Below are 16,244 nucleotides of genomic sequence, written 5' to 3'. Positions count from 1 at the left end.
AACATGAGTGATTTCTGCAATTACGCCTGGACGATCTGGAGAGGTCTTTCGAAGGTACCAGTAAGTCTGGAGGACTCGGCCTCGAACGCGCGGAGAGAAAATAGGACGAAGCCGGGATGTTCGAGCGATGCCGCAGCCCGATAACGTACGTCTCTCCACCGCGGGTCTTGTCTCGTTGTCTTCTAGGGGCCGAGACGCTCCGTCGTCGCCCTCGCGCTAAGAGCAACTTATATACGGTACGAGAGGTAGATCGTCAAACAGATTGAAATCAAGAGAGAGAGAGAGAGAGAGAGAGAGAGAGAGAGAGAGAGAGAGAGGAATAGAAAGGAGAGGAAAGGGGAAGAATGAGGAGCGGACTTCTATTTTCTCCCGCAGGGTTCGCGCAAAGAGAGAGAGTACCGCAGCCAAATCTGAAATGAAAATCTGCGGCGGACCCGCGGGATAATTCGGCGGAACGAAGGGCGGGGAAGAAACGCGGGCAAGAACGCCGACAAGCTGATTAAAAAGTCGCCCCGCCGCGACCCGGGGTATGAATATAATCTCCGACAAATATTTAAGTTGCCAGCGTAGCGCCACGAAAGGTCGCCGTTGTTGACTGCGCGCGCGTTGCCCGATAACGAAGTGACCCTCCCGAGTCGCGGAGCGCGACTATCTCGCCGGAAATAATGCCACTTCACGAATTAACCCGTTCAAAAGCGCCGACTCGCGCTTCCCCGTGATTATCTTTACCCGCGGCACTTTGCGATGAATCAAAGAAGAATATAGAACGCGAAATGTCCGCGAAAGCAAAATGCTTTTGTAATCTGTAAAACAAATTCCGCAATTTCAAATTAAGTCATCTATATAAAGTCATATTCAGATATTCGGACGGTAACGTAAAATTATATTCAAATTATTGGAAAACTTCGTACTTGGTAGAGACCCAGTTATTATCCAAAATATCTGTATTACACGATTATTGAATCATTTACAATTTAATATTGAGATAACGAGATTGCAATTTGAATTTGCAATAGTTCAAATCAATGTTTCATTCACTTTATCAATAATAAAGAATTTATTTTATTTAATAGACAAAATGAGACTTGAATTTCAATAATTCATAAATTCTTATTATTCTATATACACATGTAAACCGTAGGTTTTCGGTGCGCGATGGGGTTGCGAGCTCCGCAACGCTGCAGTTAATCGTAAAAATATATAGAGACTCGAATTCATATCGATATTTATTGCTTCGGCTTTCTGCTGTGACAACAAAAGATCGTGTATCACCTTCCGCGGTCGAGGCCGAAAAATATTTTTGCCGTTATCAGATAAAACTCAGAGCGACGAAAAAATACGAGAGAAAGGAGGGCTTTAGCCGCGAATCTGCCGGGTAAGCGCTTTTCCCCGACACCCCGCCAAAGCAGAGAGAGCTGCGGCGAAGTTCTCGGTTATGTAGAAACATTTTATATAATCCCGTGCCGCATCGGTGAAAAAGAATCTCAAAAAATACCGCCGCGCACCTAAGACTTGTATTCTTATTCTGGCCGATCGGAAACGTCAGCGATTTCGTCCACTGCCGTCTCTGTCACTCAGTGACTTAAAAAAAAAATCGTTTCATAAATCCGTGATTTCCACCGTGTATAATAGGTATAGGAAAAAAACCTGACGCAGAAACGTTAAACTGTAGGATTGTAAAATATTATATCGAACGTTTATTCCACGAAAAATATTTACTATTGCACTGCGTATTATATTTTTTGTTGTCCGATGTAATCAGGTACGCATCAATAAAAAAAATATATAGAAAAAAATATATAAAATTCACATAATTTTGTATTATCGACATTATTTAGATTCTACCTTTTTGTATCTTCGTAAACAATTAATTTAAGAGTTACATAAAGTCCTTTTTATGAAATTTATTTAGTAATATATTATTTTATAATATATCGATTTATATTTTAATAGAAATTATTGCACGCTTCAAAAAAATCTGTGCGAACCAAGTTCTTACAAAGGTCTACATATATAATTCCCACCCATAAATATCCTAATCGCGAATACTGCGGTCCTTTGACTCGTACACGTGAATAGCCCCAGGGACTTGCATTATTTAATTATTTGCAGTATATTCCACCGCATTAATTAATCAATCTTAGCTTTCACTTGCCAAAACCGCCAAACTCCGCGATCCGTCTTAGCAGTCGCGATTCCCTAATTGAGCTCTACAAAGGATGTTGTACATCACAAACAGCTCGACTTGCTGAGCTCTCGAGATACGTATCTCAAATGCAAATCGAAATCGAACGGCTAGAGAAGCAAATAATTAGACAGCTATGTTTACACTAGCATGCATTGTTAATTCATTAACTAATCCTTACGCGAAAGAAAATCCGAAATCTTAAGAATATTAAACGTAAGATTAGCTCCTTGTGAATGTAACTGTAGTATAATGTATTAAAATTACAAATTTATAAGTATCACTATCTGTAATAATTACATTCATTTAATGGCGTTCAGAAGCTGATGTGTCTCGGCAGAGAGAAGACGCGGTTATATCACAATTATCCGAACTGCAGCCATTCGGAGACAATGCAATGCAGCAGGAGATTAACATTTTTGGTATCTACCGCTAATTAGTCGCCGATCGTAATGAGGGGAACGCACGCATGGGCCGGGGCCGGCGATTAGGCGCGCGGATAATCCACGCGCGCTACGCGGACCGATCGCCGTCGGCCCGCCGGAGCGTCGCGACGCGGCTCGACGGCGCGCACAGACGGCCGTGCGATATTGCGCTAAACCGAGCAATTACCGGCCGTAATCCCGGTAATAGAATTCCAATATGCGTGCCAATTGGACCGAGTCCTACCCGAGTGCGGGCGTGCAGGCGCGAACCGGGCGGGCCGAACCTGCACGCGCCCCGACGAAAACCGTGACACGGTTCGCCCATTAGCCACGGCCCTCGATTATCCGCGGGGGTTGTTTGGGTGTGCACACGTGCAGCACACGCATCCCGCGAATGTATAATATATACATATACGCATGTCGCGCATTGCATATGCGCGCAACAGCGGGGGGGGGAGGGTGAGCCGCAATATAAGCGGGAGAGAGGAGGCCGGTCCCGGAAAAGAAACACATCACACATGCGGCCCCCCGAGTCTATAACCCTCGGTACGCCAAAATCTTTCGGATCGCACGTTCGACACATGATGTGGTCACGGTCACTGTTGGCATAGTTTCGAGAATCCGCTGACCTGGCGTCCGACGTACATGTGATTACCGTACGCGCGTACACGCGAATGCGATCCCGCATGAACAGCACTGCAGATATAGAATAGAACAGGAGGCGGAGAGGTGTCTATGCGGGAGGATCTCCGGGATCGGTGTACAACCGAGTGAGCATTGAAATCGGTAGGTTATACAATTTCAAGCGAGTTTCTCAATTCTCGACGCGGAATTCGACGCTGAACAGCATTAGACGTAAAAGTATAGAACCATGCGTCAGAGTCGTCGCGTTTCATTACGTATCTGTGTGCCCCGTAACGTCGAACTCGCGAAAAGTACACCGATTGCTATCCATGAAATATACTATTTCCAGTTCAAACACGCCTTTCTTTAATACTATTGAATATAACATTGTCAAACAAGAAGTGCAAAGAGCGCTTTTAAAAATAGCATAAATTAGTACAAATAGACAATTTTTAAACAGAACAATAGTTTGACAAATTGATGTATTAGGTAATTAAAAAATCTGATTATTTTGGTTTAAAAATTTCTTTTATTTCAATATTTTTATATATGCTCAATATTTTTATTTAACCTTTAAACCACTATATCGGTCTCACAGACAACTATTTACTTGTCAACAATTTTCTTATTTGTCACTATTTAAATATATTTTATTTCTATTGTATACGAGATTTTTTGTTAACCCTTACATTAAAACATAGTTTTCCTTTTCCCCATTAACAAATATTCAGAAAACATACAATTTTATTATAATTAACTTATAAAATTAGCGGAAACATAATAGCGGTCTGTTAGACCGACATTGTGGTTAGTGCGATTTTTTGGGGTGCGGTGGTTTACAGGTTAAATAAATAAATTTTGGTTTAAAAATTTCTTTTATGTTCAATATTTTTATTTAAATAAATAAATTTTAGTTTAAAAATTTCTTTTAGACTCAATATTTTTATTTAAATAAATAAACAAAAATATTGAGCATAAAAGAAATTTTTAAATCAAAGTAATCAAATTTAAATAAAAATATTGAGCATAAAAAGAATTTTTAAACCATCAGAATAATCAAATTCTCTTATTACGTACATAAATTTGTCAAACTTCTGTTTAAAAGTTGTCTATTTTTTTTTCAAGATAAAATTTCATTCAAGTCGACGTTATATCCGCGACATCATCGAGGGAAAAAAACGTTTTTGAGATGCACTCCGTGCATTCATGTTCTAGCATTGCATAAAACTACTTACATAGTTCTGAAGCACGGGAAAGCACGGCGAAGCAGGAATGTGGAGAGGAGATGGTATCAACTCGACGTTGGAAACAACTATTGTGAGCTTCTCCGCGGGTGAGGAAGTGAAAAAAAAAAGTGGTGAAGGTGGATGTTACTGCGTCACTGACAGTCGTGTCGAACTTCCGCATTGTGTCGCGAGCGTGGACTTTCCGCTTTTGCGCGTTTATTCGCGATCCGTTGCGGGGAATGAACGGCGAACGATGGAATTTTCATTCTGAATATACAGAAACAGAACCGATATTACAAATTGCGTCGACGATGCGCTCACACATTGTACAATCACGCGAAACACTAAAATGTACTCTATAGCCCTTCACTTATCCGATGAAATTCAGACCGATCTCTACGACGTTTTATCGCCCCCCCCCCTCTCCTTCAAAAAAAACCAATCCAATTCTCATGTCGTCATTGCACATATTAAATTTTATACATAAATCGAAATTATTGAGGACTAATAGTTTTATAAAGTCATTGTATATAAGTAATACATGTGAAAAAGAAATGTGCTCTCGCCAACAGAAAAAAGTTTCTCTATTTTCTTGTTTCATGACATTCTTAGAGCTCCTTCTGTTTTTCACGAAATCCATGGATGGACCTCTAACAGCTCTAAGACGAGTAGATTACTGGTAAAGTGTCTTGTGCGAGAAACTCGGGGTTTGGTAAAAATACCGTTCGGTGTATTTTATCTTATCACCGCAGAAACGCATCGCGTCTTCCAACTAAACGGATACGAAACAAAGGACCAAAGAGTCGGCGATCAATGTATACGTGTGTACGGGTAAGGATCGTGGGATTCTCTACGAGAGGATATACGAGGCGAACTCGGAGCACGAGGATCCTTCGCCGTTAATTGGACCAGGTCCGATGATGTCGCCGTGCGAATTGTCGGCCACGAAATTACCCCCGATATCTTCTCGCGTCGTCATTTAGAGCCCGAGCGCGGTACAATCGGAGCGCGTCGCTACACGGATTTTCTTTTCCTTGCGCCTCGTCGACGACCCCGAAGGGAGTCCAATTACCCGGACGACGAGACGATGAGACCGACCAGACGAGTTTTCGCCGGGGACGAAAATCGCAACGAGAAACGAAATAAGACGCGAAGAATAATAAAACGTAACGCCCTCGAGGTTGGTCTTTCTCTTTCTCTCACTCTCTCTCCCTTTCCGCTTTCTCCTCGCAATCGTACAACTCGCGAAACGTTGCACGTCTGACGTAAATTATCGATTTTATTGGAGCGCGAGATAAATTTAACCCCGATTCATTGCGCGATTACATTTAATTGCCTCCAATTAAATCGCCGTTCCAATTAAAATCGACGCGAGCGCAGAGGGTTCATTACGATTTATTGGACCGATGGTAGCGGTCCTTCTCTCTCTGTCCTTTGTCTCGTACACTCCTGCGTCACGGATTTGCAAAGAATTGAACCAAAGAAGTCAATGCTTTATTGTGAATTTTTGAGATCTTTTGTGACGCCCTTTCAGAAGAGTCGTTACCTTGTCTCCTCTAATTTTTCCTTATTTAAACACTCGCGTAGAAAAATTAGACCGATTCTTTCTAACAAATATAAAGAAGCAACCTCAACTTGAAATCTGTCATTGTAATCAGGACATTTTTAACGTTGCTCTTCCACACAGAAAAAGAAACGATCTTTTAAATAATTTCAATATTTAAAGTTGAATTTAATTCATTACTAATAAACATTACATTTCTCAAAACAACATCGCATTATCTCGCTAAGAGATCACTATCGTCCCTATGGTAAAAAGCTAACACATTTTTATTTCATACGAAAATACAAAAGTACACGTGTTTATCGTAAATATATGATAAAAGAATTGAGAAAGGGAGATTTCTTACGGAAAAATGTTCATGGATTTCCACATAACGGAGGGAGGCGCGCGCAGACGAGGAAGCATTCATTGACTAGTAGGCGGCGAGCCGCCACTGTCGTACTGACTCTTGTTTCTCAATAAATAACCGGCGAGGAAGCTTATGGGATCGGTGGGCCTCTCTTTGGCCAGGCAGGACAACGCTTGGAGCAATATCGGCACCACCGTCTGATCTAAATACTGTCTGGTTGGAAGGGATTGTACTTCGACACGAGGCTTCTTTGCTGGTACACCAGACAACTCGCCATCCTTATCCATCCCTATCACTTTCTGCAACCAAAGGAAAATACAGGGTTTACATCGGTGAGCAATAATTCCAAAAGCACTTAACAATTAAGGGCTTGGTTGTCTCATTTTCAGATAAATTATGCGATAATTTATCTAATAGATAAGTGAATGTTGGGCCAGTAGCGTGGGCTGTACAGCTGTATTTAAATAAATTACCACATAGCTTATCGGAGGGTGAAACAAACTGGCCCTGAGAAACTTAAATTATTAATATCGTTTGCGTACATTTTACAAACTGTTGTATGCGTAATTCTTATATTCGAAACGCATGCTCCGCAATCGCGAGAATATTACTGCTCCAGCGCGAAGGTTGTCATCAGCTGGCGAGAACGTCAGATGATGAGCGCTGCTCCGGGCCGACCGGTCCCTAACCTAACCTTCGCGCCGTGAACCCGTGGAGTTTCTTAAACGTAATCGGCGTTCGTTGGACACGCCCGGCGGCTAATTTCGACGAAATGTCACCGTACGTGCGGTCGCCCAGCGGTCGCCAAACTTTCTAGGTTATGTGCTCACTTACGTGGGTTGTCTCGGATACGGCATTGGCGACGGGTTGAGCCGGCGTTGACGCTTCCGTCCGTTCCTCGGTCGCGTTTTCTGCCGTTAGAAAAGAAAGAAACAGTGAATGGCCGTGATTAGAGCGTGATTTCGTGCGCCGAGCCGTGCCGTGCGATGGCCGGACCGGCCCATGGTTACGCGGAAATAGAAAATAAGTGGACACGTACCACCGCCGGACGCCATCGTGTAAACAATCGTCACTGCCGACCGACGTACTATCGCGCCGGGATAATGTCGCCCGACGTGTCGGGCCGGTAAAGCGCCCCGTCGACAAGGTAGCGTTTGAAGACTCGCAGCCGTGAATAAGGGACCAAAGAAATATAATAATAACAATTAAATATAATAATAATATAATTTCACTGAAATAAAATATTATAATAATAATAATGATATAATTTTATTGAAGTAAATAAATAATAAGAACTATGTATTATACAGGATATCCCAAAACCTGCGGATTTCCTTGCGGATTCTTTAGAATATTCTAAGACGAAAATCCTAATACGAAAATGTCGAGACTATAATAGTTTTTAATAGTATTATTAAAGTTGGCTCATCACAGAGCTGACATTTTCGCGCTCAGGCACGATGATATGACAAGTAGAGAGAGGTGCTATACAGTGCTATACGAGAATCCTCTTAATAACGCCGAGATTATATCAAATATGCAATAATATTTTTGCTAAGAAATTATTTTTCTTTTATACAAAACCTATCTGTACTTTAAATAATCAATTAATATCAGAACATGTAAAAAAATATCAATACAATTACGAGATGTTACGATCACATGTGTCAACTGTCAAAATGACATAACCGTTTTTATAAACATGAAAAGAATTGAATGAGTTAATACAGTAAGACTGAAACATGGCAAATTAACCTATTTAATCTCGATGCATTTATATCATTATTGGCATTTTTTATATTTATTTTAATAAAACATTAAAATAATTAAAAATATAGGAATTGGTAAATTTTCAGATTCTGTACTCTTTTTAAAGTTTAATTTAATTTGTATCGTTTAATATGTATGTATTACACTGAATACATACATTACAATTAATTAAACTAATTACATTAATAGAGTATTAAGAGTAATAATCTTTTTTATTAAATTAAATATTAATTAGCAAGAAGTGTGTATTTAATGTAATATACATATTAAAGACGATACAAATTAAATTAAATTAAAGAGTACAAAATCTGAAAATCTATCAATTTCTATATTTTTAATTCTTTTAATATTTTATTAAAATAAAGATAAAAAATGTATGTCGATATGAATGCATTGGGATATTAACTAGGTTAATTTGATATGTTCCAGTCTTACTGTATTAACATATTCAATTCTTTTCATGTTAAAAATAGTTTATCTATCGGTATTACAAAAATATTCACCATACGAGGTAAATGAACATAGTTATGAATTTATTTTGACAGTTGACACATATCGTAATATCTCGTAATTATATTAATATTTTTTTATATGTTTCGATATTAATTGATAATTTAATGTACAACTAGGTTTCACATAAAAGACAAAATAATATCTTAGCAAAAATATTATTGCATATTTGTATGATAATCTCGGTGTTATTAAGAGGGTCCTCGTAACACCTCTATCACTTGTCTTATTATCGTGCCTGAGCGCGCGAGATATCAGCTCTGTGATTAGCCAACTTTAATAATACTATTAAAAACTATTATAGTTATGACATTTACATATTAGGATTTTGGTCATAGAATATTCTAAAGAATTCGCATTTAAAAGGAAATTCGCAGGTTTTGGGACACCTTGTATACACAAAAATACACAGAAGTAAAAAAGATAATCTTTCAAAAGATCAGATATGTGTATGCATATAAGTAATAACGATGCTTATAAGCCAAAATCTACAATAATAATAAGGGCACTGTTTAATTAAAAAAATGCACGAGAACGAAAGTAATTTAATTATACTTTTATATTTCAATTACGTTTTTATATAAAAAAAATATTGTGATTCTTTTTCTTGCACATTTTCATTTTTATGTCAGTTTCAAGTTACACATTATATCAATTGTCAAATAAACCCAAACCATTAAATCTAATTCAATGAACTTATTAATTAAAAATATTTGCAAAATTATATGTATATTAAGCTGTAATAATATCTTATGTAATATACACATTATACATTAATCACATATATAAAATAGATTTGTACAACTAATAGTTTAAACTTTGCGCAGTTTACTTTACGTAGTTTACGAATTGCCAATGCAATAATTGAATAAGAATAATTCAATCAGAAAATTTTATATTAATTTAGTCGATTGGTGATGTGGATTATCAGAACCTGCGTCCGCTTCATTCTCCTATAATAATCCCAGAATCTATTGGAATAATTTTCGTATTTCAAAATGATTTTGCATCGAGGTATATATATGCGCGTGTATACATATAATTGTCATTATTTATAATTTGTTGTGTTAATATTATTAACAGGACATATATAATACATATATATTTTTTGCAAACTGTATAGCGTACATGTGTATAAGAAAAATAACAAAAAATAGCTAATTTGAAGATAGAAACTGTCTAAAACTCTAAGAGTGAAAAATAAACCAAAATGGTTCAAAAACAAGTGTAACAAAAAAATAAAATTATACTCAATAATTGATATGAAATTACATTCTATTTGAGTAAAAATGCACTCTTTACGAATGCGGAGATTAGTATCCATAGGAGTGAATTATGTAACTCAATACTTTTAAGTGGAAAATTTCACTTTGATAGAGTCATTTTATCAATCGATTTTTTTATGAGAGTCCACATTCACTTAAATTAGAGTGACAATAATAAATGTATTATAATAATATATGTATTAGTGGCGAAACCATTCTGAGATTTAGAGAGAACGGAGAAGGAGATTGAACGTCAGGAAATAGAATTACAATATCGCAGCACGGAATTTTATTGTACACGAGGTAGAAAAGTAGAGACTAAAAGTATACGGTAGACGTTGAAATTATAGAATGAAATTCCTAGTTGTAATAAGGACATTCCTGCAGGTAAAATAGAGTACTTGAGTCTGGAACATATTACATGAATAAACAACACGAATGAAGGATGCTCATGCACCGCTGATATTTAGTTAGACAGAAACTTGATATAGTAGGTAATAAGGTTAAACCTATCTAGCATATGCGAAGATATCAGTTTTAAAACAATTAACTCTTTCCCAAAATTAAATTGTTCTCATTTAATTTTAACTACTTTATAATTAAATTACATATTTAATTAAATTAAATTTATAGTATTCAATTTTATATAATTTACTAAAACTGGCAGCAATAATTATTTCATATTTTACTACTAAAATATTAATAACGTAATGAAAACACAAATATACGTATATAAAGGGTACCTGAATTTAATGTTCTGGCAAAACTGAGATTTTGTAGGAAATTTAATTCTGAACAAAAAGTTTTCTGTAAACATGAGTCGAAAAATATTTCCTTAAAACACACATTTAAAATTATTTCAAAACCTATGAAATATAACACTTATTTTAGTTCCATTTGAAAGATAATATTTTATTTTTTACAACTTTTGTTTTAACATTTTTTGTAAAAAAAGCGTACTTTTCATGATATTTGTAAAAATGTATAAATTAATCGTAAATAACCGTAAAGTTTTTGGACGATAACTCTAAAGAAGCATTTTTTGACTTGTGTTTATAGGAAACTTTTTGTTAAGAATTAAATTTCTTACAAAATCTGGTCAAAACATTCGGGGTCATTCACATTAAATTTTATAACACAAAATAATATTTTTCTTAAGTTGTGATACATAAATCGCAATTGTTAAAGTTCCCGTGAGCAATAATGAATGAATAGAGTATGGAGTATATAAAGACATAGAAAGCAGAAATTAAAATACTTTGATATATTTATATATGCTATCGCGTAAACTGTAACGAGTGCAGTGCAAAACGTTTCCGTACAAGTAATTGATGAAGGATTAAAGAAAAACGAGTTGGCGATCGTTTTAAGGTTTATTTATTCAACGCAAAGTTAGACGCTACAACTTTGGTACAAAAACATAAAGTAGTGGCGTGAGAGGAAACGGTACACTGCGGAGCGGATCCTCGAGTCTCCTCGCGCGCGGAGGATGTTGCGCGCGTTTCTTTTTTTTTCCTTTTCCCTTTTTTACTTTTCCATTATCGAGAACGGGAGATCGCGTTCCCCGTTGATTCTTTCGCACGTGCGCAAGGATCGTCAAAAAGGACGCGAAGGGAAACGCTTCGAGTTTGACAGGCGACGATAAGGAAGGCGGGAGAGGAGGAACGGGGGCGGTAGGATCATTCGAGCTCGAAGAACCGCGTTCGCTGTCGTACGTAAAAGAACAGCCAAATGCTTTCAACGCATTATTATCAATCAAGCATACACAAGCGAGCGGGACACGCTTCGCGGCGTCTCGCAAAAAAGTAACGTCGAGTCTTGCAAAGAATTACTTATATACGCAGTATAACGTCGATCACGAGAGAAGCGCGACGAGCAAACGAGTGCGGGCACAGAGGGGGTGTCCGGCAAGAGGGGCGCGAGCGGCCGAATATACATACATCAATCTTACGAGGATGTTACCGCGTATGTGCGTGTATGTGTGTGTATGTGTGTATGTGTGTGTGTGTGTGTGTGTGTGAGGGCAAACAACCGCAGCGAAAGGTGGTAGAAGCGGTGTAAGCAAACGTGGACGTAAAAATTCTCAGTCTTTGAGTGTGTTACTTGTCATCAACTCGGTTTCAGCTGTGAAAAACATTTAATGTTTAGCCGAAATTCGATTCGAACTGATTGTCGCTAAAACGCCTCGTTCATTCACGGGGCACCCTCTCGCCGGCCACCCCCGGGCGCCGCTCACAACATAAACGTTTTATCACCTGTGCGACGTCGCGGACGTCCACTTCGCTTAAACGACAAAAGATAAAAAGCCGCGACCAAGGTAGCGCGCGGACGTGATCATATTATTACTATTATACGAATGCATTAATATCGTTTATCATCATCATCGTTATCATCATTATCGGCCTGTTGCCGTATTTAGCTCTGGTTAGATTCGGAAGCGATTCGAAGCGACAAAGTTTCGCGGGGTGGGGGGGAGGGGATATAGAGCGAGTTACGTGAGTAGAACGTGATTACTGTAAGTCGTAAAGGGTGACTTAAGGGACTTGAGATACGGCTACGTTAATTACGGTAAGAGCGCGATCGTAACATATACACGAGACACGAGGCTTTTTGCGCAGCCTTTTTAAAATCACATCGATGAGTAAAAGTGCGTCGGCGCGTCGGGCCGCGACCAGTCGAGTGGCAGAGGGTAGGAATGCCTCTGCGTGGGCAGAAACGACTCGGGCTGACGAAGTACCCTTATTATTGAAGCTCTATTGACGAACATCCTCGGGAATTCTCTCGACACAGTCTGTTATATGTGCGCATATTTTTCAGTTTCTGAATTCCGTTCAGTAATAAAAAAACAATGGCAGTAGCAATTTAGGCCGTGCTAATTGCGGCTCGAGAAGCTGATTATGAGTCTGAAGTTGACCATGATGAGATGTAACAACCAGAGATGTGAATAGCCAGAATATTAGTATATCAAATCAATTTCAAGTATTTGCTCGATCAATAATAATGTAATATAGATTAGATGAAATGAGTTAGTGATAACACGCTAATAACAAGGAACAATAACTCGCAAGAGTTGTATAAGTTTATCCGACACGATTTCCGGTTATAATTAAATACACGGGGACAATTGATGTTGCCGCCCACGTGACAGTCGTTTTCCGAGGGTGCTTCTTGGCCCGGTCGCCCAACTGGTGGCCGGCTCGCGCATCGCCTCGGCAAACAAATGCGACACCTAGAAATAGCTACTTACATAACGTATGTATATATAGTTAGTGTATATATAATATATATTTATATTTATATTTGTATGTATATATCTAGAAATAGTATCGTGATAAAAACGAACTATGAGACGCGGCGTCGTGGCCGCGGCGTTGCGCGACGTCGGGCTGGTGTGCACACGCGAAGAAACCCGGGGGGAAGCAGCCGCTTCATTCGTACGTTCGTTCGTTCGTCGAGCCAGCAAAAGATCAATCGCGTCCGATCGCGGACAGACAGACAAACAGAGACCATCTTCGGTTCGCGTATCCTGAGGTATAATACGTTCCGTTAACCAGACCCCGACCTCTCGCCCCGTCGCGAGGATCCAACGATCGCCTTCTCGCGACCATCCGTCCGACTTACGAGCTATCTACGTTAAACCAACTTCTTTTTTTTTTTTATTACTCGAATCGCTTACACCTGTAACGATCATCGTCGCGATGTCAGTGAATCTTACGTAAACGGTACGTCGCAATCGGATCGTAGAAGATTAGCACGGGGGGGAGGGGGATTAATTAGGTGTTTACAGCGGACTAAATATTTATATCATATAGGACGACAGCAAGTGTAGTGTGTGGCGTATATTGCGTGGCACGCGCCAGCGCGCGTGGCGATGATGTTTCGTATCATAAATGCTATTATTATGTGGCTGGCCTGCCGTGTATTATATATGTATCGAAGCGTTCCCTCGATGGCTTACCGCGTTGTTCTTCCTACGGACAGTCGATCGGTGTTTTTTTTTTTTTTTTCGTGTTACGGGACTTCTCCCCTCTTTCGATGCGAGCGATGGGATTGTCTCGAATCGAACGCCTATATAAAACGGATCGCTATATAGAAGGACGACGACGACGACGACGAAAGACGAAAAAGCGACGACGTACCCTATAAACCTTGCTCTCCGCGACGTCGAGACTCAGAGATTACCGATCGTCAAGGGGGGTTAAGGGTGGCGGAGGAAGGTGGAGGGGGGGGAGCTTGGCTTAAGGGGGTGGGACAGGGACACAACCTTCGTTACGAAATTATAAATCGTACAGTATATGTATATAGTATATGTGTACGTATGTTATCTATATATCGTACGCCCGCAGGTCGAGCGGCAGTGTGGCACAACCATGACTTAAAAAGCGACCAACTAATCTCATGTATACGCGTGTATATGTCGGTTTTCCTTTCCTTTTTTTTCCTCCCCCATTTATTACGCAACTCCTGCGGCGAATGTAACCTAGGATTATATCCTGGATATATATATGTATCAAGAAGACCCCCGTTAAAATCCACCGTCGCCGAGAGCACCATCGCGGGGCCGCGTCTCTGCCGCGGCTGAGCGTCCACGAACACACGACTTCCGACGGCTGTGTTCGCCTTCCTACAGGACAAGTCTCTCGCGGCAGTATCTCTCGAGCCTCGAATTCCCGCGTGCACGTTCGACGATAGCGCGAGAAAGATTCAAATTCTCCTCAATATCTCCGGTAATCGAAATATTTCGTCGTGCGTGCAAAGATAGACAGAAGGATTGTAATTAATTAATAAGTTCGGACACGCATCATCGAGGAAGACACGCGATCAAAACACAAATAATTTTTTGTTTTCGACCAGTCAGTATCGATATAAGAAAAAAACTTCAGACGGTGTAATCGAACGTGCGCGCGAGGAGTTCCAGGAGTTCTCGTAAGAGAGTTTACGAACGAAGCGTGGCTGACCTCACGAATCGCTGTGCCTCCTTCGCAGTAAGGGCAGTAGATACAGACAGTCTTAAGAATTCTGGCCTTCCCTGGGATGTGCGTAATCGACTGAACTGGTCCGAAAAAGGTTTATCAAAAGCAAGGCAGTTTCGAGAATTGGCCTTCCCCTATCAGGATCAAATGTAAAACGAACGTACCCGAGGAAGTACAAGGAAAAGAGCGGAAGGCCGGAGAGGCGAAAGAGAGTGAGAGGAAAATCGCGTGATATAGTCGCGAGGGGCGAAGGAGGCGGTCCCATTTCGCGAGGCGGGCTCTGCGGGTTATCCTCGTCCGTAATCACGATCTCGAGATGATATCGATACGCGTACACCTTACACGGTAAATCGAATCTATCTACTCGCGACGACGTCTCTAATTTCTATCGTAAATCGTTGCAAATTGGACCGACGACAGCACCGGGGGAAGAGTTGACGTGCGCTTCATTTCCGCGTCTCTCGGCTGCTTTCCTCGCGGCCGCCGGCTATCGAGAGAGGCGGAAGATCACGGAAGATGACGATTTACAGGTTACACTGCCACAGTATCGTAGGGTGTGAGGAGTCCCCCGTGACCGCCGTGGGGGCCGCCGGTTTGCCGGCCGGGAGCTTCGTTTCTGCAACAGGAATTTGCATTTATGGCATCCGACGCCGACCGATCATGATCTTTACACGCAAAAATCCCATTCGCTCACAGATCTCTCCCGCGCGATTTCTCATTATACAACAAATTTTATCGTGCCTATTTTGAACGCCCCGGTGAAAATTTTTCTTAGAATTCCTATTTAAATTGAAATCTCTGAATTTTTCAGAATTTCTGCATAATTTTATAACTTTTTAAAAATTTCTCAGATTTTTTTTATATAAATTAAAACACTTTTCAGAAATGCTGAGAAAGTCCATATCTTTTCTCTAAAATTCTTTACATACATAAATTCTAAAATATTCTAAGATTTTCCATTTTATAATTTCCGAAGGAAAATATAAATTTGAAGAAGTTTAAGATAAATACACATATTTTCAGAAATTTTTGTAAATTTAAAATATGAAAAATTCTTAAAAAGATTATGTAAGATATGAAAATTTGTTTCACTAGGACATTAGAAAGGCAGACGTTTTGTTTAGCTAATTAATGTATTAACTGCTACGCGAAGAAGAGATCTCTGTATGCGAATTGGGTGAAAACATGCGCTATAACAACAACTAACAACGACGATGGTAATGATAATGAATAACTAAATATAATAATGACGATTGTAAATACATATTAATCGTTAATAGCGGCATAAGCAGTTCAAATAGCAGATTCAATAGCGGTGACATTAGCAACAAAGCTGCAGTGTTAGCACGATTA

General features: G+C 39.6%; 3 protein-coding genes across 3 annotated transcripts in view; all 3 read right to left on the bottom strand.

Moving 5' to 3' along the window:
- Nucleotides 1-6,080, bottom strand: part of LOC105457320 (transmembrane and TPR repeat-containing protein CG4341) — a 368,988-nt gene extending 362,908 nt beyond the window's left edge. Inside the window, exon 1 of the mRNA XM_011701927.1 lies at nt 4,470-6,080. Coding sequence (XP_011700229.1) covers nt 4,470-4,471 — 2 coding nt within the window. The 5' untranslated portion in view covers nt 4,472-6,080. The remainder of the gene's footprint in view (nt 1-4,469) is intronic.
- Nucleotides 6,081-6,171: 91 nt separating this feature from the next.
- On the bottom strand, nt 6,172-7,475 carry LOC105457328 (protein dpy-30 homolog). Its single transcript, XM_011701938.1, has 3 exons — nt 7,413-7,475; nt 7,208-7,284; nt 6,172-6,672 (listed from the first exon to the last, which is right to left on the bottom strand). The coding sequence occupies exons 1-3, from the start codon at nt 7,426-7,428 to the stop codon at nt 6,430-6,432; spliced, it is 336 nt and encodes a 111-aa protein (XP_011700240.1). The 5' UTR covers nt 7,429-7,475; the 3' UTR covers nt 6,172-6,429.
- Nucleotides 7,476-14,218: 6,743 nt separating this feature from the next.
- Nucleotides 14,219-16,244, bottom strand: part of LOC105457826 (Down syndrome cell adhesion molecule-like protein Dscam2) — a 32,787-nt gene continuing 30,761 nt past the window's right edge. The window contains exon 24 of the mRNA XM_011702720.1: nt 14,219-15,507. Coding sequence (XP_011701022.1) covers nt 15,423-15,507 — 85 coding nt within the window. The 3' untranslated portion in view covers nt 14,219-15,422. The remainder of the gene's footprint in view (nt 15,508-16,244) is intronic.

This window comes from Wasmannia auropunctata, unplaced genomic scaffold (genome assembly GCF_000956235.1).
Source record: "Wasmannia auropunctata unplaced genomic scaffold, wasmannia.A_1.0 LD336103.1, whole genome shotgun sequence".
NCBI classification, from domain to species: domain Eukaryota; kingdom Metazoa; phylum Arthropoda; class Insecta; order Hymenoptera; family Formicidae; genus Wasmannia; species Wasmannia auropunctata.
This window is presented reverse-complemented; position numbering and strand designations above follow the sequence as displayed.